The sequence below is a fragment of the Protopterus annectens genome, chromosome 9.part0 (assembly GCF_019279795.1).
Source record: "Protopterus annectens isolate FY-2018-M chromosome 9.part0, PAN1.0, whole genome shotgun sequence".
In the NCBI taxonomy this organism is placed as follows: domain Eukaryota; kingdom Metazoa; phylum Chordata; order Ceratodontiformes; family Protopteridae; genus Protopterus; species Protopterus annectens.
The window spans coordinates 377,498,464-377,524,036 of record NC_056743.1 but is presented as its reverse complement, the minus strand read 5'-3'; the positions used below and the strand labels follow the sequence as shown (position 1 = coordinate 377,524,036).

Here is a 25,573-nt window from a genome sequence, read left to right as displayed (position 1 = left end):
CAGGAGTTAAGATCTGTTTCCCCTTTGCCTGTTTATGCACTAAACTACTGACACGTTCTCTGTCTGCATCACAACTGTCCCAAAAGGAAGAGAGTCTTGGAATGCCTCCTACGCTAACAGCACCGCTCTCACCTATAGGACACTGATATGCATATTGGTCTCTTGGAGGGACCAAGTGCCTTGGGCTGTTTTCCTCAGGAAGTGCTCCCCCACCCAATCTGGGAAGCATCCATGGTCACTATAGCCTTGGGCTGAGGGAGGATGAAAGGACGGCCTTGTAGAACCTGAGTTGATCTAATCCACAACCAAAGGTATCTCTTGCACGGCTGACTGATTCTTTTTTTTTTGCTGACACATGATGATAAAGAACTGACCACTATGTCACTAACATCCACTGAAGAATTCTCATGTGAAATCTTGCTGAAAGAACTAGAATTATGGCTGCTAATGTTGACCCCAAGGCTTACAGGATGAAACATGCTCACATATGGTGCTGCAAATTACTTCCCTGACCTGTGACCTGATGACCTGCACTCTTGACAGGGAAGAGAAGCCGTCACTGATGTCGTGTTGAACACCGTTTCTATGAATTCCAGTGTCTGACTTGGTTGTAATGGACACGTTGAAGTTTATGGTTATTCCCAGGTGGAAATAAGTCCTGAATACTTGATTCCTAGCTTTTATTAGTAGATGCTCAGTTGGGGCAGTAATGAGTCATTGTCTAAGTATGAAACACTCGGAATCTTTGCAGTCTCAGGTGAGTTACTACCACGGCCATGTATTTGGTGAACACCCTGGGGGCTGTGGTGAGGCCAAAAGGCAGTGCTCTGAACTGAAAAAGTGACTGGTTCCCAGCCAGAAGCGTAAATACCTCCTGGATTGTCTGTGCATTTTTATGTGGTAGTACGCATCATGAAGGTCTATCGAGCACATCCAGTCATCCTTGCCCAGGAAGGGTTAAATGGATTGAACTGTGACCATCCGAATTTTTTTAGGTCAAACCGACTTGTTTCAGTTGTGGAGATCCAAAACTGGTCTCCAGTCCCATTTTGTTTGGCATTAAAAAGAATCTTGAGTACGTTCTGGATTACATCTGGTCTGGTGGGACCTCTTGAATGACTCCTTTTCTAGCAGCATGCATATTTCTAGTGCTGATGTTTTTCTCTGAATGGCTGGAACATCAGGAAATTTGCAAAGAGATGGAGGTGGAAGGGAATTATATAACCTCTGGAAATAATCCTCTGCACCTTCGTATCTTTTGTGATGTCTAGCCAGGCACTCTGGTACAGAGATAAACCCTCAATTGCCTCCAGAGGGGGAAAAACGGGCTTCCTTTCAGGAGCTCTGTTAGGGTCTTTTGGTGAAAGAATCTGTGGACCCTTGGCTCTGTGGGCCTCACCATCCACTGGAGCTCCATCCTCTGTCTGTGGGGAACTATTTCCATGTGGATCTTGAAAGGGAGCCTGGGACTTCCTAAATCACATCTTCTGTCTACCTTGTTGATTCCTACAAAAAAATCTTTAAGGGGTCAAAAAATGTACACCCACTGCAGAGAGGGTCTTTTCATCTTTTTTTACACCTGGAATGTGTGCCCCTCACTTTTGGGCCAAACAATGAAATAATGTCAAGGGGTTCATTGACAAACGAGGACTTGAAGGGCTCCACAAATTCACACAAGAGCATAGAGGCATGCCTCCAGATGGAAATGCCTTAACCCAGTGCCCTTGAGGCACTTTCAGCAGGATGCAAGATGAGCTTCATTGACTAATTTGTTACAGACTGAGTGGTAGTCAACTTTGAGGCCACTAAAGATTGAGTTTCAGCAGCAGTGGTCCCTGAAAGGGATTCTGAAAGTACCTTGATCAAGTCCCTTTGCATCTTGTGAAGTGCGCCAAGTACTTCAGCGAAATAAAGGCAAAAGTCGCTGAAGCATACACATGCTTCCCAAATCTGTCCAATGCCCTAAACTCGCGGTTAGGAGGACGGACTGAGAAACTCTGCTCAGCTAGTTTCTTCTTGGTGGCCACCACCATGACCAGAGTATCTATAGGGACCCCCTTACTCCAGAACTCCCTGCTTGCTGATGGAGCCAGAATCCAATCTGGTCTCTTGGGGATTGGCTCAGAGTGAGGCTCCTTCCATGCCCACCTAGAAATCAAGTCATTGAGTTCATCGGCGGACAGTTACCAAGAGGTAGATGGACAACTCCAAAGGCCTCCAGAAAGATGGATTCCTCCAGTGAAGGGTTATCGGAGGACCAGTCACCTCTCTGCTTAAGGGTCTCAAGGATATCTCCACATGAGATGTCTTCAGGTGATCATCTTGAGGACTCTTCTTCAGTGAAATCAATATCCTCAGTGACTGACTTCTGAGTAAACTCCAAGTGCCTACTCCTACACTTCCTCTTTCTAGGGACTTCTTCAGTGAGATGCTCTAGTGAAGTATTGGAAAAAATCGTAATACCCTGCTGGGTGGACTGGAGACTTTGAGATGGCTGTCCCTGTGGCATAGAATGATGTGGCTCAAGATGCAGAGACATCTGAGATCCAGAAGCAAGACTAAAGGGGGGAAGGGTCCATTCATCCTGACAGAGCAGGAAACATTCTCTTCAATACCTCAAAGGCAGATTGCTCCAGGGAGAATGAAGACAATGGATCTGAGAAGACAAGCTTCTAACCCACTGTCTCCTTCTGCACCAAAAGCAATCTCCCCAAGGTGGACCTTGGAGCGGGGCTGTCCAGTGTCAAGGCTCAAAGGGGAAGAGAATGCTCCAAAAACTACAGAGTCAACTCCAGTGACTCCGATCCAACGGGGACACTTCGGCTCAGAGAATCATCTGAATCTGAAGACTTCAGAGCCAGCGTATTTAGAAGCTTCTTCAGATCCGAAATAGAAGTACTTTCAGATCAAAACCAAACAGACCTAGGCATTTCAGATCCAGGGGTTCCGAAATGATTAGATGGATCAGAGAAGGAACCACCATAGATGATGTGATGGAAAGACAGCCTTTCTGACCTGACAGGGTAGGAACTGGGAGAACAACCATCTGTATCTGTACCCAGAGCAACCTCCTCATCATACTGTCTACGTCTTTTTCAGTCAATCTTCTGGAAGACCGAGATAAGACAAGGGAAGGTGACCTGGAGTGGCGTCCCTCCAAAAAGGAAAAACTTACTCTCTAAGGAACTGGATTCAAAGGAGAAGAGTACCTCAACTCTAAGCAAGAAAGTCAGAACTGAAGGAGCAAATTTTGAAGACATTCTGGTCAGATCAGTCAGAGTTTGGATCGGTAAAGACTTCAGATCCAAATTGAGCTTTTTCCTTGACTGCACCAAAGATGAAGTCGACAAAGTAGTAGGTCTTGGAGACCAGGTTGAAGGCTCCTTAACTTTAGATTTGGGGGTACAGCCTCAGAAACAGCTTCACCAAAAGAGGGAGGAAGTAAACCTTTCAATGTCAATTTGTTCTTCCCGTCTGCTATTGCCCACGGATTGAACTTCAATTTGGAGATGATTGGGCCAAAGAGTCTTCTTATTCTTTCGGCTTTTCCCGGTTAGGGGTCATTACAGCGGATCACCTGTCCGCTCATGACTGGCAGTGGAGTTTTAACTGTGTCGAGTTGACAGCCCGGCACCCAACCTTCCACAGAAGGCACACACACCCACGCACTCACACCATGGGCCAATTTAGAGTGTCCAATCCACCTACAGCATTCTTTGGGATGTGGGAGGAAACTTGGAAACCCATGCAACCACAGGGAGGACATGCAGACTCTACATAACAGGCACTCCAGCCAAGGATCGAACTGGAGAACCTCTTGCTATAAGGCAGCAACGCTAACCGCTGCAACACTGTGGACCCCCATTGGGGCTAAAGAGTAAACGCATAAATTATGGGCATCGAATAAGGGAAATTTGTGCCTACATTTCTGACACTTTTTAAAACCGGAAGGCAGTTTATCAGACATAATGAAAAAAATAAAATTAGCAATACTTTTTTTTTTTTTTTTTTGTATATGTGTATACATATATATACATATATATATATATATATATATATATATATATATATGTATGTATGTATATGGATCTATGTTATTACATCAAAAGTATGTGTATATATATATATATATATATATATATATATATATATATATATACACACACATATATATATATATATATATATATATATATATATATATATATGCATGCATGTATATGGATCTATGTTGTTACATCAAAAGTAAGTTTAATCGAAACGTACTATAGCAAACTCACTTTCGCGAAAGTGCATCATAGTGAAAATGCACTTTCACGAAAAAAAAAATGCCAAAAACCTGCAAAAATAAAACACTACTCACGTTTATGAAGGGGGGCAAGCCTCCCTGCACCGCCCCATGTAGGAGGCAGTGCCCCCCCACTTTAATATTCTCACTCCGAGATCACACTACAGTGGGGAAAAGGGAATATTCCCTTATCCCCGCTGTACTGCGATCTAAGCAACAGTTTGCTTAGTTGTACAAGCAACAGTACATGTTGATGTATAACTAAATCTACATGCAAACTGCGTGTTTTTTTTCTTTTTTTTTGCTTAAGTACATTTTCACTAAAATGCACTTTCACGAAAGTGAGTTCGCTGCAGTACATTTTGATTTAATGTACTTTCGATGTTCAGACTAGGACCCATATATATATATATATATATATATATATATATATATATATATATATATATATATATATACACACACACACACACATACACACACACACATATATATATATATGGATTCACTTCATAACATTGAAATATCAAAATACTGAAACTCAAAACACTGAAGCCAAAATACTGAAAGCTCAAAATACTGAATACTCAAAATACTGAAACTCAAAATACTGAAAACACATATTATGCGTAAACTCAGCTTAAACAACATAAATCATAACAATTTCTACCAAATATATGCGGGGGGCAAGCCCCCTGCACCCCTCATGAGGGGCTCACCCCCTACTAATAAAATATATCAACTCCAAGATTGCACATAGTGTAGTTAAGTGCAATCTTGGAGTAGATATATATAATTAGCAGGGGGTGTGGGGGGCGCAGCATATATTTGGTAGAAATTGTTATGATTTATGTTGTTTAAGCTGAGTTTACGCATAATATGTGTTTTCAGTATTTTGAGTTTCAGTATTTTGAGTATTCAGTATTTTGAGCTTTCAGTATTTTGAGCTTTCAGTATTATGAAGTTTTGTCATTTTCAGTATTTTGAAGTTTCAGTGTTATGAAGTGAATCCATATATATATATATATATATATATATATATATATATATATAGAGAGAGAGAAAAACAAAGGGAAAAAGATACCAGCTATGGTATCAAGAATACATGACATTGTAATCGGAAATATTTGAAAGAAAAAAGAAAATTAATAAGTACCAGCCATCATAAAAAGAAGTTATGTCTTACCATAACGTTCCATCGGTGTTGTAGATCTTTGTTCATTCATTACAATTAGGATCTCGGTTCCATCCTTGTAACCGATATGGCCGTTTCCCAGCTCGCGCAAGCCAACAACTCTCAGCTAAGACCTACTGATAATGCCCCTCTCCTAGTTACTCCAGATCGAGTTTGCCCACCCTAGATAAAAGATGTAGTAATAGAAAAGATAGTAGGAGGCTCTGTCTGAGCAAATACCCTAACCAGGAGTTCCTAAAGTACACCAGGAGTCCAGGAAGGGGGGAATGGCAAAATAGCTTCTGCATTTGTAGTTTAGAGGGGAAGCAAACAGATCGCAGCAAGGCTTGCCCCAGCGCTGGAAGATCCGATCTGCTGTTACAGGGTTGAGGGACCACTCATGAGGCATCAGGATAGTCCTGCTTAGATTAGCCGCAATAAGGTTGGAACTCCCAGGAATGTACGTTGCTATAAGAAAGTGGTTGGAAACTATTGCCCAGTGCCAAATCCTCATGGCTTCCTGACATAGGGGGTAAGGCCTGGTTCCGCCTTGCTTATTGATATACCAGACGTCTGACATGTTGTCTGACTGAAATGCAATGGTCCCCAAGGGAAGGGAAGCATGGAACGCTTGCAACGCTAAGAGAACTGCCCTCAGTTCCAGGACATTTATGTGCAAGTTGGCCTCCATGGGGGACCAGGTTCCTTGGACAGTCTTTCCCTGGTAATGCCCCCCCACCCTAACAGTGAAGCATCCGTAGTCACTGTGGCCATGGGCTGGGGAAAACAGAAAGGTCGACACCAAAGATTAGTTTGTGGTTTCATCCACCATAGCATTTCTTCCTTGCAACAGTTTGTAAGGCGTATCATGTGGGTGAGTTAGCAACGACCACTGTGTGGAAAGGAGCCACTGCAGGATTCTCATGTGCAGTCTCGCCAGTGGTACTAACATAATGGCAGCTGCCATGGAGCCCAAGAGTTGGAGTACAAGACGTGCTGGTACATAGGTCTGAGGAAGGTGGTCTTGGATTTTGTCTCAATTTCAAAAGCCTAGGAGGAAGGAGAGAAGCTTTACAGGATGTTGTATCGAGGACCGTGCCAATAAATTCCAGTGCCTTCATTGGGGACATTTATGATTTATCTTTGTAGACTGTAATCCCCAAGTGGAGAGCGACAGCTTGAGTTTAAGAGAGGCTGCAGACTAGAAGATTCCTGGTTGGAGCGGTAAGGAGCCAATCGTCTAGATAGGGAAACACCTGGAATCCTTGTAGTCGAAGATGAGCTACCACAACTGCCATACATTTGGTGAACACTTGGGGGGGGCTGTCAAGAGACCAAATGGCAGTACCCTGAACTGGTAGTGATTGGCTCCCAGCCAGAGGCGGAGAAACCTCCGGGAACAGTGATCCATCTTTATGTGGTAGTATGCGTTCTGGAGGTCTATAGAGCACATCCTGTTATCCCTCCCTAGGAAGGGAAGAATGGACTGTATTGTGACCATCCAGAATTTTTGAAGTTGATAAATTTGTTCAATAGGCTGAGATCCAGGATTGGTCTCCAGTCCCGTGTAATTTTTGGCACTAAAAAAAGACCTAGAGTAAAACCCGGATCTTGTCTGGTCTGGTGGGACTGGTTGGATGTCACTTTTTCCTTAGCAGCGTTTCTATTTCTAAGGCTGCTAATTCCCTCTGATTGGGTGGTACATCGGGGGTTCATTTGACGGGTCTGGGAGTTAAGTCGAAAGGTATTTGGTAGCCTCTGGATATTATTCTCTGCTCTCAATGGATATTATTCTCTGCTCCCAAACATCGGTAGTAATAAGATGTCAGGCTGGTAGATGCAAAGAAAAATGACCCTTGACAGCTTTCAGAGGGAGGAAATCGGGCCACTGCTCAAGAGCGCTGGTAGGGTCTGCGGGAGAAAGAATCTCTAGCGCCCTGGTTATGCAGACCCCCTCTACCCTGAAATGGACGTCTTCCGTACGAGTTGTTCCCTCTGCCCCAGGGGGATTGTTCACCACGAGTGTCATGGAAAGGTCCTTGGGATTTCTTGAACCACATTATTCCTCCCTTCTGGCTTCTGCAGTAGCACCTCTGGGGGTTGGAAAGGTGTATGCCCACAGCAGACAAAGTCTTTCCCACTGCATGTAAGTGTCTCGTACTTTGGGTCCAAAAAGTGCAGAATCGGCGACAGATGCACTGACGAAGGAAGACTTAAAGGGGTCTGCGAGTCACACAACCTCATCCAAGCATTACGTCTCATGACAATGCCTGATGCGGCAGCTCAAGCTGCCCCCTTGGTGGAGCGAGATATCAAATGCATCGAGGGGTTCGAGATGGATTCAAGGGTAGCTAGCTGTGAGGTGACAGTATCAAGCACCTCATCAGACAGTACCTCACCAAAAAGGAAGACATTTCGGAAATGAGGTCTCTTTGGAGACGAGTAAAGTGTGCCAGATAGTTCAGTGACCGAATGTCGTTGAAACATAGGTCCATTTCCCTAGTCTGTCCATGGTACGGGACTCTCTTGAGGATGGATGGTGGAACTATCTTCTGCCAGTTCCCTCTTGGTGGCCGCTGCCACGACTATAGAATCAACGGTCAACTGCTAGGACTAGTGGGGCTGGTCTTTAGGTGTAGACAAAAGTTTTGTCTGGCCTCCGAGGGACAATTGTCCGGGGCCTTCCAGGCACGCTGCACAATGAGTTTAACAAGGTCGTCTGCCGGTGGGGTCACCCAGGCAGTAGATGGCTGGGCATGGAAGGCCTGCAGGAACACCGATTCCTCAGAAGAAGGGTTATAGGACTTCCAGTCTCCCCACTGCTTGAAGATTTCGAGAATGTCTCCGAATGAGATGTTGTCTGGGGGACACTGTGGGGACCCTTCCCCCTCATCACAATCAGTGTCTTCGGTGATAGATTCCTCTGGTGAACCAAGGTGCTTCCTCTTGCACCATTTCTTCCGGGGTGGCTCTCCAATGGGATCTTCTGAGGACGACTCCAGAGAAGGGGTTCCCTTCAAAGAGGGTTCTTGTGACTCCCGTGCCCGGAGTCCTGAAATAGAGAGTTGGCAGAGGAGGAAGAGAACTGGAAGCCATCGAAGCCGTGGACATAGATGGCGCCAGCGAGAAAATAGGCGCCAGGCTAGATACCAAGGTACAGACGGTCCAAGCACTGCTTCGGGAGAGCATTGATTCGGGAAAACATTGCTGTTGGGATCGAGACAGTATGCACCGGAGGTATCTTGTCCTTGGCAGGTATTCGAGTTTTGGAGCCGAAGAAACTGTTGGCACCGTGGCCGGGAATGGTGCCAAAGCAGGTACAGTCATCGGAGCCGATGTCGGATCCAAGGACAGCACCAAAAGTCAGTGGTGCCGAGGTCGGAGCTGAAATAGGGGTGAATATCATGGACGGCACCGAGGGAGAAGACACAAAGCCTGGTGCCGAAGAGGTCTGCGCCGAGGAAGCACAGAGCCGACTTGGTTCCATAACTGATGGAGATGCAGGAACCGAGTGACTCTGTTTGTTCTTATATTTTTTGGTCTTTGGAGGGGTGAGACCTCCGACCCAGACAGAGCCTCCGAAAAGGGTGCCTTCAGTAATCCGTTTTCCCTTATGTTTTTTTGGTCTTTGGAAGAGGTAAGACCTCCGACCCAGATAAAGCCTCCAAAAAAGGTGCCTCGAGTACTCTGTTTGTCCATATGTTTTTTGGTCTTTGGAGGGGGTGAGACCTCCGACCCAGATAGAGCCTCCGAAAAAAAGGTGCCTCGAGTAATCTGTTTTTCCTTATGTTTTATGGTCCTCGGAGGGGATGAGACCTTCGACCCAGATAGAGCCTCCGAAAAAGGTGCTTTAAGTAATCCGTTTTCCCTTATGCTTTTTGGTCTTTGGAGGGGGGTGAGACCTCTGACCCAAATAGAGCCTCCGAAAAAGGTGTCTTGAGTAAACCTTTTAAGATAAGTTCATTATTACATTCTGCTAGTGTACAATTACTAAAACTAGCACAAAAGTCACAGTCAGCTCTAATATGATCCACGCCCAAACAGTAGACACAACGAACATGTGTATCTGAGTTAGGCATCTTACGTCCACACTTGTTACACTGTTTAAATCCCAACTTAGCTTTGTCTGACATAGTAAGGCAACAAGGCTATCCTATAGAAAAAATAAGGGAGAAAATACCAGTGATGTTATTTTAAAAAATACCACTAGTAGAAAGGAAAGGCCTGTCAAAGACAGGAGAGAGGGACAGTACCAATAACGGTAAAAAAATTAAATTACCAAGGAAAAGGGTAGGAAATAGGCTTAGGTTATAGGCGACAGTAAGAAAAGGTTAACTTGACTAAAAATTAAATAATTTTGAAGAGAAACTGTCTTAAAATTAACAATTTTCTACCAAGCTTTGAGAGAGATGGCTAGCACGTCTGACTAGGAACACGGCAAATGAGATTTGGAGTAACTAGGAGAGGGGCATTATGGGTAGGTCTTAGCGGAGAGTTTTTGGCTTATGCGAGCTGGGAAATGGCCATATCGGTTCAGAGGACGGAACCAAGGTCCTAACTGTAATGAAAGGACAAAAATTTACAACATCAGATGTAGAAATACACCAAGTGTAATGAGAAGGGAGAAAGAATAATAGCAAAAATAAAGAAAAATCACATATCTTAACCAAAACTAACTTGAGAGCTCAGAATGACTACGTCTATTTGCAAAAAGTGCAAATGACGTCTGAGGTATGTTAGGGGTTGATGCATTATGGGTAGGGAAGGTGTTTGAGAGCGTTTTAATGATCACGAGCTATAGTAATGGCCAAGTAGGATCCAAGGATCGGATCCGAACCCATATGTTGAGGAGAGAATGAAAACTGACATCATCAGATCTGAGGTTTCAAGAAAGAGCAACTAGTTATCCAGGTGGACTGATGTATGAAGAACCACTTTCAACAACTGTGACTTGAGACTGGGTAGAAATGGAGGGAATCTAGGGGCAGACATGCAGAGATGTTCAAGAGAAGAATATTGACAGAAGACTAAGAAAAGCCAGCATCTGGGCCTTAAAAGGGTCCTGGTTCTCAGTTTGGCACCTACTAGAACATCTCTTCCACTTATCCATATGAGATGTTCTAGAAGCAGGTTTCTTAGCCTCCTATACTACCTGCTGCATGTACTCAGAAAACAGGTGTCTAAAATGTATTACAACTCTTAACATCTCAGGCAGTCAATTTAAAAGGTTTTGGATTGGGGTTTATCAAACAACCCCTGTCTTGTGTGTGCTGAGTCCATTCTGTGAGGAAGCTTGAAGGAATAGTCTTTTACCATGTTCAGAGGTTCATTGGCTGTTAGTAGGCTAATGACCACTAGGGGCCCTTACAAGCTTAGCTGCATACCTTAAACCATTTTGCTCCATAGTATCATGGGCAACTATACGGGGATGGGGAGGGTGCATGTCAGTAGGCAGATAACTAAAGATTTGTAGGAGGGGCTGTTAGGATAAAACTTTTCTTAATGATGGCCTCTGTCCTTAATGGACATGAGGGCCAGATTGGGAGTAAATTTACTATTTCCCATCCAATTATCAAGGTTTTGTTGGAATAGTTAGGAGTGGACTCTGTTTTACATGGATGTGGAGCCTATTTCATAGTGTAGGAATCCTTTGTGAAACACACATCTGTCCCTCCAGCATGTTCTGTTTATGTCACAAGTGAAGTTCAGAACCCTGTAACTAGTGTTTCTGGTGTTTAGTGCATAAGCAACAAATCCATCAGGAGCCAAAGATTCTTTCTCAGCAGTCTGTTGGAGACTGGAGAAGTGACAAAGCTATTAGATAATCAATGTATGACACAGTATTCAAGTCTTGAATTCTCCTGACAAGAAACCTTTGTGGGTATTCCAACTGTTGCAAATGTCTAGTTAGGTACAAGCCAAAGGGCCAGTGTACTCAATGACAGGTCTGATATCTAAATTCCCTGGACGTGAATGTCACACCTCTATCTATATGTTGTGCGACACAGAATGATTTTATTATCTTAGCTAACTTTTGATCAAATATCAGACTGCTCCATAGATATGGTCCTAGCTCTCTTACTACTGGGTCAGTTCTTAGGGATGTTTTCCTGCTGGAGTAACTAGCTTAAATTGACAGTTTCCCAAGTGACATTATAATGTATTTTTTAGCATTGAGTTTTAGGCCATGGCTCTGACACCAATTGTCTGTGTTGAACCCTATTACAAGATGTTGTCTTGGGAGGAATCTGTAACAGCTCCCAATTTACAGTCATCTGAGAACTTGTTGAGCCAGAGGACTTCAATGCTGGTCTTGACTTCAGAGAAGTTGACACCAAACAGGAATAGACCCAACACAGACCACTGGTGACTGGTCTCTTGGTACCATCTGTGAGCCAGCTGGCAATCTGGCGAATTATATAGGAATTAATGTCTAGCTCAGATAGGTGGTCAACACTGCACTACAAATGTGGGAATTGTGGTGAGGGACAGGCTTCTGAAGAAAGTAAGGGATATCATCAGAATTAGTGACAGACGCCAGCATAAGGTTATGACAGTATTCACACAATCTCAGCTATGCCACACAAAACGGCTGTGTTACAGAGGAAGTGTGAGCATTCGGGCAGCAGACACAGAACCTACTAGATAAAACAGGAAAACATCAGTTGGTGTTGATAATGGGTGAACTTGAATGCGCATATTGGGATAGACAGAACATGACACAAGGACTACCTTGGTCCATGAGGGTGAAGCAACAAGAATAAAGGAGAAGCCATTCAAGACATCTGTCTGGTAAATGGTTTGATAGTGGCTAACACTTGACTCAATAAAAGAAAAGCCGCAACATCACATACAAGAATGGCTAACATGCAACTCAAGCAGACCTCCTCCTAGTAAGGAAGGGCACAGCATAAATCACTGATTGCCACAATCAACTTCAACCAGTGTTTCCAAGGGGCTCCAAGGTCAACAGAGAGTAGGCTGAAGACCTTGAAGCCAACTGGAGAGACAATACAAAAGGTCTAGGAAATAATCAGGGCTCTAGCATCTAAGGAAATAGAAGGAGTTGAAGAATGGCAGCAGCTCAAAACAGCATGTATGAAGACTACAGAACAGATATGAGGCTGAGCCAGGTATGGAAATAAAGTACATAAGGGAAGTTGGTGAAGTCATCAGAACAAAAATACTCTGTCCTTATGGAAAAACAGGTATAGGTGTTTACATGACAAGGCCTGCAACTCCTAGAATCTCCTTGTGGAGGTGATGGCCACCAAAAAGAGTTTTCCAAGAAAATTTTTAAATCTACTGCAGAAGCAGGCTCAAACTGGGCTTTTGCCAAAGCTTGAAGCATGAAACTAATAACCGAGAAGGGAGGGGGACTGGACTCCTGATTGATCTCAAAAGGAAACCTCTCATCAAAAAGCTTTTGAAATCTTTAAAGCAGTGATAGGAGCCCAATTTGTTCCCTACATAAAAACTAGAAATGGATGCTTATATTACCATGGTGATAGAGAAGCTGGATTCTTTGTGAAAAATCTCTGCCAAGAAATCTATAATCAATGGAAGAGGCACTGAGAAAAAGTCTATCCCTTTGAAGGAGGCCCATATGGTAAACCTTCTCCATTTGCTAAGATGAATGTTTCTGACATCTGGTTTCTGAGAAGGATATAAAATATGAATCACTGAAGCAGAAAGAGTGGTATCCCTGGCCACCATAACAACTGAAGAAGCATTCTGGTTAATTTCAGGGTTTCCAGGTCCTGGTGAGGCTGGAGTTAAGGCTGATACAGAAGATCTGGATGAGGATCCAACACCAATGGTGGCCATACTAGATGAGGCACAAGAAGAAAAAAAACAAGCTTGCTGGGGTCAAAAAGGGGGCAATGAGGATAACTATCCTTGCACCTTCTGGTTTTCTGAAGAAATTGTGCCACAACAGGAAAGGAAGGAATGGCATCAAGGAGGCTTGGGGGGGTCAATTGTAGACTAGAGTGTCCCTCTGTGTTCAACCCTGTGCAGCGATCAAGGCAAAGAAATTGCTGCATGTCCTGTTTAGGTATGAAGCAAAAAGAACCCAGCAAGGCTGACCCCACTGACTGAAAATCTGTTGCTCCAATGTGCAACTGATGGACAACTCATTGGAAAAAAGAACAGACCTGCTCAGTATGTCTTCCAGAAAACTTGAAGTCCCTAGTATGTGCTCCGCAATGAGAAAGCGATGGAAAGAAATCACTCATGACATACTCTCATGGCTTTCTGGCAAACTGGATATTATCAGATTCTTCCCTACTTCTTGATACACCAGACTACTGCTATACTGTCCATATGTCTCCATACATATGGACTACTGATATGCTGTCCATATGTATGGAAACCCTACCCTTGGGGAGGAAGCCCTGAAAGGCTTGCCCTCATCTCCAAGACATTGATGTGAAGGCTGGCCTCTTATCCTCAAGCCAAGAACCTTGAACAATCTTCCTTTTAAAATGCACACACCTTAAAGGGAAGGATCCATGGTTACAACGACTTTCGGGGGAAGTGAGGACAGTTGACCCTTTGACACAGAGGGGGAAGTCAGTCACCAACTGATGTGTTTTTTTTTAAGATATTGATGTACGGCATACTGGTGCATACGGGGTGAGGGGGGGGGGAGATATCAATGACCACTGAACTGAAAAAAGTTCACTGTAGGCCTTTCATGTAGTACCTTGCTTGAGGAAAAAGGGTGATTGAAGCAGCCATCAAACTCCAAAGTCTGATAAGCCTTGCAGGGGGACAAAAGTGATGCTAAACCTCTAGAGCTACCTGAAGCATGGACAATACTATGGACTGTGGAAGTTTGGCTATTTCTGAATGTGTATCCATGTGGCATTCGATAAACTACATTTGCATCAGTGGTAGTCAAACTTTCAGAGTCAGCTAATTATATATACATATTTTTATATACTTTTTATATGCATAAACATTCTTAGTAAGATATACATACATATTTTTATATATTTTATAATTTTATATATTATGTGTGTGTGTGTGTGTATATATATATATATATATATATATACATATATTATATGCATATTTTTATACGCACATATGTCTTTAGTAGAACTCTATTTTCTATCTTTTTATTTACTTATTTATTTTGGAATATCCTATGGATTACCTGAGTCTTTTAAAATGATGATGTAACTTTTAGATAATTATGTTGAAGTTGTGTCATGTGATACCAATTAACTAATTGTGATATGTATATAAGGAGTGGTGATTTTAAGCATTTGATACACACTGAGTAAGGACGTAGTCCAAAAGCGTTGGGAGCTATGAAACTTTATTTTATTGTATTCCTGAGTTGGTTGAGTACTTCCTTCACTGCATTTTCTTTGTGGACAATGTTTGACTAATTCCCAGCTGGGGGCCAGGTGGAGCAATAAGTCCCTGCAATGGACTAGTAGATCGTTGGTTGGTGCAGTAAAAAGTAAATAATCTAAGTACAGGAACACCTGGAACCCCTGCAGTCCGTGATATTCTGCTACCACTGCCGTACATTTGGTGAACACCTGAGGGTTTGTGGTTAGACCAAAGGGCAGTGCTCTGAAATGAAAATCACAGGTTCCTTGCTAGAAATAAAGAAATCTCCAATGCTGCTTTACTACCTTGATATGATAATACACATCTTGGAGATCTACGGAGTACATCATTTCACACGGCAAGAACCCTCAAGGCAGAATGAGCCTGACTGTCACGATGAGTGGATTCAGAAACAGGATCCAACAGAGGTCAGGAGAGAACACAGCATGACAGACACACCTCTTCTCTTGACTTGGACAGAACCCTTTCAAAAGCTTTGAATGCTGAAGACACAATCTGTGCCAAAGAAGCTTCCTTCCAATCTGCAACAGGAAAAGGAGGGATGCCTTCGGTGTCTACACTAAGCTGTTGTGGGCTAAAGTACTGAGGGTAAAGAACAGATCCAAAAACTTCCAAGTCAACCTGGACCCCCAAGCATCAGCCCAGAGTGTGCCAAAATGAGAGAGTAAGGGACAATGTACAAATCAAAAAGGCTGTTGGCTCAGATGTTGGTGCTCTATCAGGAAGGTCCAGGTCAAAGGCCTTTGGATTTGATAGCTGGACCAAGATGTCCCCTAGGTGAAATTGAATCCAAAGGAACCTGGACATCATCCTGTTAAAATCTGCTTCTGACAAACACTGTGATGAATGGAAGGACCTAAAGGAAGAAGCCATCAAAAGTGACAGAGAAGATCGCTTCTCCTGTAGGCTACCAGTGAAAAGCCTGGAACACCGGTTCCAGTGAGAAAGGGGTGGGAAAAGTCAGTGATCGGATCTGTCAAGGTTCTGGATCAAAATACCTCTGAGTCTTTGGTGTGGGGTTAAAGGACCAAGTTCCTAGTTTTCTCTACCCTGTTCCCGGATTCCTTTGCTTTTTTCTCTTTCCTTAGACTTCACTCTCTCCATTTCTTTCTTTATCTCCTTTTGAGGCTCAGCAATAAGATTTAATGTGGAACTGGAGTTGTCCATGAAAGACATGGGATAACGCATGTTTATCCGAAGAAAGTAGTGTGCCGAGGAGTTTCTGATTACTTAAGTTATGTCAAAACATGTAGACTGAAATCTTAAAGCTGTCCCCAAACCATGTGTTTTGTTAAGACCATGCTTTGGGTGCCATCAAGTGTCTTTTTACATTAGCCTTGATACCTTTTGGATTGTGTATATAATGCAACAATAAAAAGAAAATATTCAAAAGGAGAAGTTATGAAGATTGTTTCAATGAACTACCACCAACAAGTTATTTGGTGAAGGACAGGTAAGAGTGCATTGATATCTACCTTCTGTGATTAATCCATATTTTTTTTTTGTGAATTTCTTCACCTGGGTTGTGCCTGCAAATCGTCTACTGTAATCAACATACCACCCCTGTAAACAAATAAAATAAATAAATAAATGCATGGTGAATAATGCAATTAAGAAGGAACCAGATTACACTACTGAGATCAAATGATGAAGAAATCATGTGCTGTAACAAGAGATTTCACATTCAAAATATTCTTGTTTTCATTATAAAGGCCTGGTAACCTAAAACAAACAATATAACTCAAATTTTGATCATGGGACAATCACTGATTTACAACTTGGTTAGTGGATGCAGAAGAAACAGCGCGGGAAAAGCAAATTAATAGTAGAACATACAGTGATCTAGATCAACTTAAAAATTCAGTAGTAGAAAAGATGAGGAAGGACTGGAACACAATATATTCAGCACCAAGATATCCATGGAAGAACGGAACTGAATTTGCCTAGCACTAAGATATCTTGTGAAATCTAAAAACAATCTGCAAATCTGATTGGAGTTGCCTGCACCATTAGTTTATACATAGGTAGTGGTATCAGACTATGTTTCCTGTAGTCATAGCAATTTTTGAGAAATGCAACATGGGAGGAAATGAGAGTAGTTCCTTGTTTTCTAGGGATGCAGGGAGACAGGATTAAAGAGGGGTGTACTGGATCTTCTAAAGGATCTGTTTCAAAGAGAACTGTTGGTCACAGAGATTTTCTGTTGTGGTTGGTTTAAGTTAAGGATAAGGCTAGGCATGCAAGGATTCAGTTCAATTTAGTTATGACTCTAGCAAAGAAAGGGTCAACTAGGCAATGGAAATCTATGGCTGCTCCAAGCGGTGACTGCGCTGTTAACCCTAACAGGGGAGAAAATGAAGGCAGAGCAGAGATTTGTGACCAAACAATCATGGCAGCATTTAATAACAACCAATTGTAATCTTTATTCTAAAAATAAAAAGTTCTATCCACATTTGGTTCCTGATTGGGGTTTTGGGACTGTGAAACTGATTTACAGTGACAGTTTTGTTTGTTTCACTTTTGGAGCATTTAATAACAGTCTTCCCTCATTTCATTACTAACAGGCAAAATGCAGAATGAGAAAGTTTAAGGACTAAAGATTAAAATGACCTAACTATTTTATAGGACATTACCGCCTTAGTTGACTGATGGGTTGCATTTCCTGTATAGCAAGTTTTAAGAAATGTAGTAGAAACCTTAGCTGGAATAGTGACAAGATCATTTGTATATATGTTACTGTTTTAAATGTTTGCATTATGTGCGTTTTTTAACCCCTTCCAACTATGCTCCTATCCCTTTAGTCATGTTCCTGGACATCCTGCCAACTTATGCTAGGTACCTGGATAGTTTCTTATTGGACAATCCTGGTTCCATCCCTTTAAATGATTGCCCTCCAAACACTTAAGAATCTGGCTCTGCAGTGAAATGACTAAAGCCACGAAGTGAAACTGTGGCAACAGTCACTGACAATCTGTTCCCTAAGGGAGTGACATGCGATGATGGCAGCAGGTCACCCCCACCCCCCAACCCACCCTTTGAAGTGCTGGGCTGCAAGGCCTCTACTTTGATCTCCACCAGTGGTTACACAGGCAGCAGCTCTCCCTGAACTGCCTTGTCATTACCCTAACTGGGACTGCAGAGCTAGCCAGCAACTGCATCATCCTATCACTCTCATTGTCCCCTTCCACTGGCCTGAGCCAACTGCCAATCCTGGGTCACCAGCTAACAGACAGATGTCCTACTTCTGTGCTACCAGGCCTTCACATCACATATAGTGCTACGGTTGTTGCTGCAATAACATTTTTTTTTAAATTAAAAGAAAAAGAGTAACAGAGTTCATCAGACCTTGGGTGCCCATGACATGATTTTTTTCTCAGCCATTTCTTAATTGTGGATACAGAGACCTCAGTAAAACTAAATGTGCTGTCAGCTGCATTACTTCTGCGGATGTCTTGATTTCCTTTTGTCAGGAATTAGGTTTTTATGCAAAGTACTATGTAGACACTTTCCTGATCAAACTTTACATTTATTTCATTGTATAATCTAAATATTTATTTCAGCTTGAGCAATTTAGCCTTTTCCCCAGTTTATATACATCCTTACTGATCTCTCCAACTTTTTGGAAATATACATGTTCCTTACTTAGGTTCATAGGTGTTTACCTTACTAATCTGTCCAACTTTTTGGAAAGATACATGTTCATAGGTAGGTACTAGGCTATCTGCCCTCGGGCCTATATAAGCCTAGCCAAAAAGGTTCCCTGGCTTTCGCCACCTAAGAAAATTATTTTCCTGTGCCCCTGTCAAGAAGTGCCACAAAAGTGATCCCTGAGGTGAATTTTCTATTTCCCATCCAGTCGTCAAGATTTTTTTTTAAAGAGGACCAATGAGGAGCTTTGCTTGACATGAATTGGCAGTTTGTTCCAGTCTCTGGGACAGGAATCTATCCCTCCAGCATGTTCTGTTTACTGTGCTGACAAGGTTTAGGTCCCTGGAGCGTGTGGTTCGGAGAGATTAGCATTTCTTTAAGTGTACCATGTCCAACAGCTCTGGGTTTGACATAGCTTTGCATGTTAGGCAGAGATCGCCAGTGAGTAGACGATATGGGATGGAGTAAAGCTGGAGTTTTCTGAGACTGTCTGCGTATGGCATCTGTTTGAGACTGGTAATCCTCTTAGTGAGTTATTTCTGCGGCCTTTCCAATTGTTGTAGGTGTCTTGTGAGATGCATGCCAAATGGAGCATTGTACTCTATAATGGGTCTGATGAGGGATGAACAGAGTAGAACAATGACCTCCTTTTTTCTAGAGAACTCTTTTGTGATGAGATGTACCACATAGAAGGATTTCCTGACTACAGTGGCAATGTGGTTATCAAAGGAGAGACTATTGTCCACCTGTGTCCCGAGGTCTCTTACCACACTTTCAGTGTTTAGTGAGCTACCGCCTATGTTGTAGTTCATGGGTACTGAGTTTTTCCCAAAGGGGATGACAATGCACTTCTTGGCAATGAGTTTGAGGCCATGACTTTGACACCAACCATCTGTCTCTGAGGCCCTTTTGTAGAATGTCTACATCATTAGGTGATTCTATTATGGCTCCCAGTTTGCAGTCATCTACGAACTTTGTTAGCCAAAGACCTTCTGTGTTGGCCTGCACTTCAGAGACGTAGATGCCGAACAGAAGAGGACCCAGGACCGAACCCCGTGGTACTCCACTTGACACTGGTCTGAAGTCGGACTTGAAGTCAACTAATTTTACTGTGTGGGTTCTGTCAATGAGCCAGTTGGCCACCCATCTTGTAACATAGGGATTTATGCCCAGTTCCTTATTTTCCAAATAGTTATGAAAGCCACTTACTACATTTCACAAAGGTCTGTGCTAACTTACCGTACTGATAGAGATTTCTCTTCCAATTTCTCTATTCCAGTCTGCTTCTTGATTAGTAATGAATGAAGACTCCCTGAAATTTATTTTCTCAGCTGGAAGAACTCGTCCCTCAGTCTAAACAAAAGAGAAAAAAAAAAATAATCTCAGTATATTTTCTCGTGTTTTTCATTTCCAGTTTGAACAGTGGTTTATCATGCTGTATGACTGCATCACCTAGGAAACAATCAGTATAACTACAGATGAGACCTCAGCATAGAAAGTACAGTTGTATAAAATTTCATAATAGCAGCAGATGACCTTCCCTTCACTTTTGCAGTATTCTTCACCTAAGAGATCTCCTGAAAAAGGATAGTCCATAATCCGGCCAGTATAGCAAAGTCCACAGCTCTTATAGGCGCTGTATGTCACATATATGCTATCTAAACATGAAGCAGGGCATAAGGGTCACATACAAACTCAGATACTCAGAACTAAAAATGTCTCAGAAGGAACAGAATACCCTCAGGGACAAAATAGGAACATGTGCATCCAAAGGAAAAAAAATAGAGAGGTGCCCCCCAGCCAGGAAGGCAATCAGAACATAGGACAAAGAGGAAAGGAGGGAGGGACAGAATACTGCAACAGTTAAAAGGAGGATATCTACTGCTATGGTAAGATTTTACACAACTGTACTATGTCCTTCCATATCGCTGCTGCATTATTCTTCATCTAAGAAACAGTACAAGAGCTCAAGAGGATGTCTGGAGGAGGAGGAAGGCAGACAAGAGCCCTATACAAACCCAAGCAGAACAGCCCTGGCAAAGCCTGCTTTGGTCCTGGACACAGCATCCAACTTGCAATGTTTAGTGAAAGTATGAACCGAGGACAAAGTACCACCTTCAAGGATAGAATTGGTATCCAGACCCCTGAAAAACACAACAGAGGAGCCAACTGCCCTAGCAGAATGTGCCTTTACAGATGAAGACATTTCCCATGAAAGGAATAACAAAAATAAATGGCATTAGAAATGGATGGTTTGGTTACAAACAGCCATAACACAAAGTTGTGGGATAAAAGAAACAAAAAGCTGCAATAATTTGCAAAACATATTTGTTTTATTTAAATAATATCTGAGTTGTCTACGAAAATAAAAGGTATGAAAAACTTTTCACTGGCAGACTGCTGCAAAGGAAGAGGAACAGACTGATAAAGGGACAACTCACTGACCACCTTGGACATAAAAGAAGGGTTAGTACGAATAGACTCAGTGTCTCTGTGGAAAACTAAGAAAGGAAGACAAGCCATGAGAAACTGAAGTTCAGATTCCCTCATGGCTGAAGAGCTAAAAAAGAACACTCTTCCAAGTACAATGGTGCAAGGAAGCACGCTCAAAAGGAGTCTGCATCATTTTTTTCAATAACAAATCTGAGGTTCCAAGAAAGTGGAATATGTTTCAAGGGGGTCCTGATAAGGAGGACACTTTTAGAGAATTGCTTGACCTCATACCTAGAAGCCAAAGGAGGAGTCAATGGCAGACTAGCAGAAATTGCTGATGGGTTAGCTTTCACTGAATACTATGCCAACACCACATTGTGCAGATCACACAATTGAGAAAGAACCAAAGGGACCTTCCACTGATAGGGGATTCTGATGGTGAGACAGGTACTAGAAAAAAAAATCTCTTACATTTGGACATGTATGACTTCTTGGTAATGGGTTTCCTGGGCTCATGTAGAACCTGAAGCACAATCTCAGAAAAGAAAAACCTAGAAGAGAATGTTGTTTGAAGAGTGGACAAGTGAGGATGAATGACACACCCGTGGTCTTGTATGAGAAGATATACAAGACATAGGTAATGGGGAACCAATCCTGTTTGAGCCAAAATGGAGTAGTCAGCAAGATTATGGGAGAGTCCTGCCTGATCTTGTGCAGAACTCATGGTAAAAGAAGAAGGGGGGAAAGGCATACAGAAACACCCCTTCCAAGAAAAAGACTTTCCAAGCCACAGGACTTAGGTTCATAGGTTCATAGGTTCATACTAGGCTATCTGCCCAAGGGCATTTATAAGCCTAGCCCATAGTTATGTGGCTTTCGCCACCCCTTTAGTTTGAATAAAAACTATGCCTATCATTTTTCTGTGCCTCTGTCAAGCAGTGACACTGAAGTAATCCCTGGGGTATATCTGCGATCTCCCATCCATTGGTCAAGATTCCTCTTGAACAAGGCCAGCGAGGTGCTCTGCCTCACATGTACCGGGATTTTGTTCCACAGCATAGGGAGTCTCTGGGTGATGAATCTGTCCCTCCAGCACGTTCTATTTATAACCGTGTCAAGGTTTAAGTCTCCCGCCCTTGTGGTTCTGAGGGATCTAGATTTTTGAGGTGAAGCATATTCATCAAATCTGGGTTTGACATGGCCTTATATGTCAGGCACAGGTCACCTCTGAGCAAGCGGTATGAGACTGAATAAAGCTGGAGTTCTTTCAGTCGGGCAGCATAAGACATATTTTTGAGACCCTTTATCCTTTTGGTGAGGAACTTTTGGGGCCTTTCAAGCTGCATCAGGTGTCTGGTCAGATACATTCGAACGGGCATTGTACTCAATCATAGGTCTAATGAGTGATGAGTACAGGGGACGATGACCTCCCTTGATCTAGATGTGAATCCCTTCATGATCAGGTGGGCGATATAGAAGGTTTTCCTAACTACTTTAGCAACATGAGTGTCAAACGAAGACTACTGTCAACTTGGGTCCCCAGATCCCTGATGACTTTTCTGTGCTCAGTGGATTGTCACCTATATGGTAGCTAGGGGTAACCTTGTTTTTCCCGAAGGGTATGACTATGCATTTTTTGGCGTTTAACTTCAGGCCATGGCTCTGGCACCAGTTATCCGTTTCTGTGAGGCCCTTCTGGAGGATATCTGTGTCAGATGTGTTTTCGACTATGGCGCCCAGTTTGCAGTCATCTGCAAACTTTGTCAGCCATAACCCTCCTGTGTTTGCTTGTACTTCAGAAAAGTAGATGCCGAACAAGAGTGGACCCAGGACTGAGCCCTGTGGGACACCACTTGTGACAGGCTTTGAGTCTGACATGGCTCCAGCAACTCTGACCCTGTGGGTTCTGTCGCTTAGCCAGTTTGCAACCCATCTTGTGATGTATGGGTTTACATTCAAGCTGATGAGTTTTTCGATGATACCTGAGTGGGGTATTGTGTCGAAGGCCTTTGCCAGGTCGAGGTAGGCTGTATGGACTGCCTTTCTTTCCTCATCAATGGCCTTGGTGACTGTCTCGAAAAAGTCAACCAAGTTTAAGAGGCAGGATCTGCCTTTGACAAAGCCAAACTGGGTTGGATCCAAAGTCTGCAAGTTCCCTATGTCTTTATTTATGAGTTCCATTATGATCCTCTCCATGGCTTTGCAGATAAGGCTTGTCAAGCTAATGGGGCGGTAATTTCCAGGGTCTGTGGAGGCACCGCCTTATGAAGTGGGACCACAGTCGCCGGCGCCACTCCTTGGGTGCGTATCCTGAGGTGAGGCTAAGATTAAACAGCTGTCCTAACTGTGGGTTTAATTCCTCGTTGAGTTCATGAAGCACACAGCCGGGGACACCATCCGTCCCATGGATGCTGTGTTTTTGCCTTAGTGAGGGCAGTTCTCACCTGGGCGTTGGAGATGTTTGGGGGCTACAATCCTCTGGAATAGATATCTCTCCTTTTGGGGAGGGGGAGAAGTTTGCACTGAACCTGTCAGCCAGTATGTTAGCAATGTGTGTAGGTTCAGTAATTTTCACATCATTTTGAACTAATTCTGAGCATATCTGGGAGTTTCCTCCTAGGTTTCTAACATAGCTAAAGAAGGCCTTATGATTGTCTTTAGAGTCCTTGGCGATTTTTCTCTCAAAATTTGCCTTGGATGATTTTATGAGAGCTCTTAGTTTTTTACTTATAATGATCAAAGGTGTCTTACCTTTCAAGGATTTTGCTCTATCTTGTAGTAGCTTCCTCCTTTTGTTGTAGAGCTTGTTTATGGCTGGGGTCCACCAGACTGGACGCTTGCCTTTGGTACAGAGAGTCTTAGTTTTGTTTGGGATTGCCTGATCCATGCAGTCCTGTAGGTGCTGGTAGAAGGCATTTGTAAGTGATTCAGCGGTTTGAGTAATGTTTACCACTGGCTCAGGGGCCTACTAGTTTTTAGAAGTGTGAAATCGGCTTTTGAGAAGTTTTTCACTGTGGTCTTTTTTGTTTCAGGTGGGGGCGGGATGAGGACCTCCAGCGAGATTAGTTTATGATCTGATCTCACCAGTGAGGGGTATACTTCCGGTGTTGAACATTTTGATCCCATGTTCGTGATGATGAGATCAAGTATGTTTTCACCTCTTGTGGGGATGGTGACTAGTTGTTCCATGGCATTTGAGTTTATGAACTCCAGGAATCTTTGGGTTAGAGTGTTCGGGCTTGAGTAGTGTTCCCAGTCTATATTAGGGTAGCTGAAGTCACCTAGTATGATGGTGTTTGGAGATACATTTATCCTCCAATGTTTTCAGGAAGGCCATGTGAGGTTCCTGAGTTTGAGAGGGTGGCCTGTAACATGCTACAAATTGCAGAGCAGTCTTGCCTATGGTTAATTGCACCTGGATGGTCTCAGATGCATCGTGCGTTGCCACCAACCTTGAGGTGTGGGTGTCCTTTATGAATATGGACACCCCCCCTCCTTTCTTGGTGTTGTCCGGATTTTGGGGCCAGAACGTATGATATGAGGTGAAACCTGTTAGTGCTGGGGTGCTCTCAGGAGCCTTGAACCAGGTTTCTGTCACAGCACAGACATCGATGTTCTCCATATTGAGAAGGGCCTCGAAAGTGCGTGCATCTTGAGATTGAGACTTCTGGCATTGAGCAGCATTACCCTTAGTTTTTTCCTTTTGGTGTTCTAGGGTGGTAGGTTTAGAATTTGAGCCTTGCCTAAAAAGGCACTATGGGGGTGGCAAGAGCCTTTGCCAATATCCGGAAGCCCAGGGTGACAGGTGCAAGCCGTCCCTTGCGGCAGCGTGGCTTGTCCAGCATGTCATCCCAGGCAGACAGACATTGGATCCCCTTTGAATGACACCAGAATTTAAGCCAATTATTAAAGCTGATCATCTTATCACTGTATTGTGGCATCATTCTAGGTGAAGGTAGGATACTGCTCAAGGTCAGGGTCATACCTGCCTGGGCTACATAATCAGAGAGCTCCTCGGCGTCCCTTTTCATGTAGTCCAAGGAGGTACGTCTCAGGTCGTTGACACCAGCGTGGACAATGACTGAGTCGCACTTGTACCTGCTGTTGAGAGACCTGAGTGCTTGCGTTATGTGGCGGATTCTAGCGCCCGACAGGCAGCTTACTGTGACCTTCTCCTTACTCAGTCTGGTGAGCGGGACGTCAGTGTGTCTGACTATGGAATCACCAATGACAAGTGTGTCTGGCATTTTGTTTGGCCTTAAGGGCTGTGACTGTTTGACACTCTGACTGTGTGGTCTATGTGTTGCATGTGTTGGGTCGTGAGGTGGTATTTGTTTGGGTGTCTGCTTTGGTGGCCTCTGCTGTTTTGGTAAATTTTTGACCAGAGCCTCCGAGTATGTCTTTGTGTGAGTATGTGTATGATTTGAAGTTGTGATGGTACCATGTGTGACTGGGTATGTATTGTGTGTGGTTGCCTTCTCCTCCTGTCTGGTCTTGCCAGTCCTATGTTGAGAGAGCTCAGCCTCCAGTTTGGCCGTATAGTTGCATCTCTCGCATGTATTTGTGTTTTGTGGGAGAAGGAGAGGATTGTCTGTGTACATGAGGCAATTGTAACATTGCCTCAATATTCCCAGGTTCACCAGTTGAGCTGGAGAGGACAC

General features: G+C 43.3%; 1 protein-coding gene across 1 annotated transcript in view; it reads right to left on the bottom strand.

Moving 5' to 3' along the window:
- Positions 1 to 25,573, bottom strand: part of PIWIL2 (piwi like RNA-mediated gene silencing 2) — a 2,846,460-nt gene that overhangs the window by 1,503,000 nt on the left and 1,317,887 nt on the right. The window contains exon 9 of the mRNA XM_044082113.1: positions 19,719 to 19,832. Coding sequence (XP_043938048.1) covers positions 19,719 to 19,832 — 114 coding nt within the window. The remainder of the gene's footprint in view (positions 1 to 19,718; positions 19,833 to 25,573) is intronic.